Genomic DNA, 4,112 nt, shown 5'->3' with positions numbered 1-4,112 from the left:
AGATAATTAAATCGTAAGTTGTTAAGGGGGGTAAATAAATAGAAGTTAAGTTTAGTTTCCAAACTGAGTTTTCATGCCAAGTTCAGGGGTTAAATGATGTCTTTTCTCTTTAATTTAAGGACAAGTTGTGCAGGATTAGCAATATAGGCATTAGTGAGAGAGAGAGAGAGAGAGAGAGAGAGAGAGAGAGAGAGAGAGAGATTGTAATGCAAGAATTATAAGGTACGAATTATATCTTATTAAATGTTTGATTCGATATATTAAAAAACTTATTATAAAATGTATAACTTAAAATATTTATTTACTTTTTAGACAAAAGAAAAGTTTGTTTACTATTGTGAGGGTTAATTTTGTTATTTTAGTATCTTAATCAAATGTATTGCTGATAATCACATTCTTATTCCGCATTATGTCCTACTTAAAATAATACATACATTTGTACATATTTATGCATATATTATTTATGAGATAATTCAAAAAAACCAAACAAGGATTACTAATGTTGAATTTAATACAAGGGGCTATGATGCTGCTTATAAAAAATAAAAAATAAAAAAAATGTTGAATTTAATACAAGTATTAGTACTATCTTATACACTAACCCTTAAGCCTTAAGAGGTCATTTGGTTCATAAACTAATTATGTGGAGATTATGATATAGAGAATATTTTGTGAGGTGAATAATAATGAAGGAATTGTTATGAAGTGATTAATTAGGGATTGTTATGCAATAACATAACAAAGGGATTGTCATGCACAAAATTCTTACTTGAAGGATATTTTCGTCTTTAAATACTTTAATTTATGTATTATTAATACACGTATTTTTTTATGAGAAAATTACACTGTATGTTAATTGGGGTAACAATGCTACCAAAATTGACCCATTTTTTTAATTTTTACAAAAAAGACCCAAACTTTTCTCTCTCTCTGCCTTCTTATATGTTTGTATATGTTGATATAAGTGTATGCATATGTTTGTATATGTCTGTATATGTTTGTATATTTTGGGCTATTTTTTGTAATGTAAGTTTTGGGCTTTTTTTTACAATGTAAATGACCAACTTGTATATTTCTGAAATTTTTCCTTTTTTTATTACACATCCTATCTCACATAAAATAATGCTACATGTATTACCCACCTACAAGAATCATAAAAAGTCTTCTGAAAGTAAAGTATATTTTGAAAGTTAATGTTGCTCATTTCATTAATGGTTTATATGAGAATTGCATTCTTTTATGCTATTATTCAAGTTTTGCGATTTTATGTTACAAATGAAAAGTCAAGCAACATCAGTGTTCTAATTTAACAACCTAGAAATAATGTGCCTGATAATTAACCGAATCAAAACAAAACTGAAAAGAAATCAAGATGGTTCAAAAAGTTTAATTTTGGTTATATATTATAATTTAATTGGAAAAAAAAAGGGGTGTAATCCAACGTTTATGGTCAAGACTTGGTGGAAATGAAAAGTTTATAGCATCAATCATGAAATGAGTACCTTTCTCTTTTATATTTACAAGAAATATTCAAACTTTTGCTGTAAAAGTTATTAACGTTCAATCTTTCTCTTTTGGCGATATGTAAATTATAAAGCTAAACATGTGGTCCTTCTCTAACAGCACCAAAGAAAAACAAACAAGCACTGATGAATTATCATAGTTGGTAAATTTCACTAGTTTTTGTTTTATAATTGTGATGTTCAGAACAATTTGCACTCACATCGACTAATGTCACAGGACACCAGTAACTCCCACCGGCACAGGTACCGAATAACTGTGTGGTAAATTTTACTAGATTCTGCCCACAAATATGCAGACTTCTATAGCTCCTTGCCTTTTGTAGTACTGGAAAAGAGCAAGTTTTTCTTGGGAACTATTGGACAATTGTCATTACCCTTCTAATAGAAAATGCTTTATCATTGAAATTTACCTCTAGTTACCTTATAGGTGATTTGATTGTTTAAATATTTCTTACACCGACAGAGTATAGAACTTAAACTCAAGCAAAAGACTAGTTTCCCAAATAAAAAAAGACCAACAGATTTGGTTTCACAGCTTACATTTAAAAAATTGTTATCACAATCTATTATACAAGTAATGAATAAGCTCCTCCAATCTTTCATTCCAAACACCAAACAGTCAAGAAACTTGACAATATCTTTCCATATTTGGAGATGGTATGGTCTTTCTACCACAAGATCAAGATGTAATGGGAATAGGATTTGAACTCAAACACAGAGACAAAAAGAATGTTACACCCTCAAATATGAGGAATACAAAAGAACAAACAATCAATTGAATTATTTAAAAATGCTTTTCTTGAGCCGAGGGTCTATCGGAAATGACCACTCAAAGATAGGGGTAAGGTCTAAGCATCCCCCAACCCTACCTTTCCCAGACCCCATGGGTCACACTGAGTATGTTGTTGTAATCAATTGTATTATTTCAACAGCAGTAAGGGCATACAATCAATCCATTCTCATTACATTCAGGGCATTTCATTGACTCAATCTCATCTTCAACAACAATTTTCTGGCTGCCATTGCATTTGAAACACATAATAAACCTCATTCCAGCACACCCTTCACATGGACATTGAAAATTATCAATAGGAATTCCTTCTAGAAGTGGCCTAAACTTCCCTTGTTCATGCAATGTCACTACTTCTTCAGCTCCACCAATATATCTTCCTTTAATAAACAACCTTGGTGGCACCACTTTCCCATCCATAATTCTCCATAACTCTTCCTTAAACTCAGAATGCATCGAAATATCCCTCTCGAAGAACATAACACGAAAATTCTCTAATAGAAACCGAATACTATGACAGTCCTCGAACGTTTTTCGTATCCCTCTAAGACCTGTTGTGTACAGAATCACTGAATCACATCCACCAGGTGGACACTTCTCTTCAAACTCCAATAAGGGGTCTATAGTTTCCTCGATTTTTCGAGTTTTTAAAGGTGGTTCCTTTTCTTCATCATCTTCTTCTTCTTTTCTTTCTTCTAAGGGTTTGAAAATCTTTTCCTCAATCTTGGCTTTTCTCTCTGCTTCTTGAGCTTTAACAACCATGACTGCTTCCTCAAATGCAGCAAGAAGATTTGGATCAAAAAGGCTACCCGAATCCAAATCAGGCCGCCTAAAATTCAACACCTCAAAGTCCAATAAAGGGGTAAAAGAATTCCCATCAAAACTCTCATTTTTTGGCTTCAATGGGCTACAATTCTCAACATTTTCTCTCAAAGGTTGAGACTTTTTCACATTTGTAACAGGTCTTATGTTCTCTTTATCGTCGATTTCGTCTTCTTCAACCTCCATTTCTTGATCTTCGAGGTCTTTCATTAGCTCAGAAACATCAATAATCTCAGCTTCTTGATCTTGTACAACATTCTTTTTGGGATCTTTATGGAGTTGGATAGGTGTTAATGGAGAGTGACAATGAAACTGAGAATTTGTTGATTTTGGTGGTGAAGTATACTGAATATAACCATCTGATGCATTTGAATGAAGGATTCTTTCTGGTTTCAAATACCCAATTGTTTTGATTGTCTTCAGTTTCTTGAGTAGCTTTCCTTTCATGGTCTTCATTTTCCTGAAATTCTCAACAATTTTTTTTCAGATTTCAAATTCTGAAAAATGGGGTTTGGAAAAAGATTCAAAATTTAATATCAATGAGAGAAATTGGGTAGCAAAAATCTTGGATTTTTAGTAAGTAAAATTGTTGTCTTGATGGATGAGGGGGAAAGAGGAGAAAGATGATGTTATGGTTCTTAACGGCTAGAAACTGTTGAGTGGTACTTTTTAAATTTGAATATTATTTGTTGGGGGTGAAATTATTATCCTGATTTAGGGTATATGGTAGCAAATTATACACCCTTATAGCATCTAGTCCCCTATGGTAAATAATTTACACTAACATGTGCTTTTTGTGGGCTAATTTGGTACGAGGAATGAGGGATAATTAATTTCGGTATTGAATTTGAAATGAGTTTATCTCACATTTGGTTGGAAAAAATTGCGGTATAACTAATTCTGAGATTAGTTATCTCGAAATTGTAGGAGGGTGGGATAACAATCCCTGAATAACTAATCATGGGATAAATTGTTCT

The 4,112-nt window shown here is 32.2% G+C and overlaps 1 protein-coding gene across 1 annotated transcript; it reads right to left on the bottom strand.

The window, feature by feature from the left end:
- Positions 1–2,185: 2,185 nt before the first annotated feature.
- On the bottom strand, positions 2,186–3,835 carry LOC132060630 (uncharacterized protein At3g28850-like). Its single transcript, XM_059453612.1, has one exon. The coding sequence runs from the start codon at positions 3,589–3,591 to the stop codon at positions 2,449–2,451; it is 1,143 nt and encodes a 380-aa protein (XP_059309595.1). The 5' UTR covers positions 3,592–3,835; the 3' UTR covers positions 2,186–2,448.
- Positions 3,836–4,112: the final 277 nt, after the last annotated feature.

The sequence above is a fragment of the Lycium ferocissimum genome, chromosome 6, assembly GCF_029784015.1.
Source record: "Lycium ferocissimum isolate CSIRO_LF1 chromosome 6, AGI_CSIRO_Lferr_CH_V1, whole genome shotgun sequence".
NCBI lineage: Eukaryota > Viridiplantae > Streptophyta > Magnoliopsida > Solanales > Solanaceae > Lycium > Lycium ferocissimum.
This window is presented reverse-complemented; position numbering and strand designations above follow the sequence as displayed.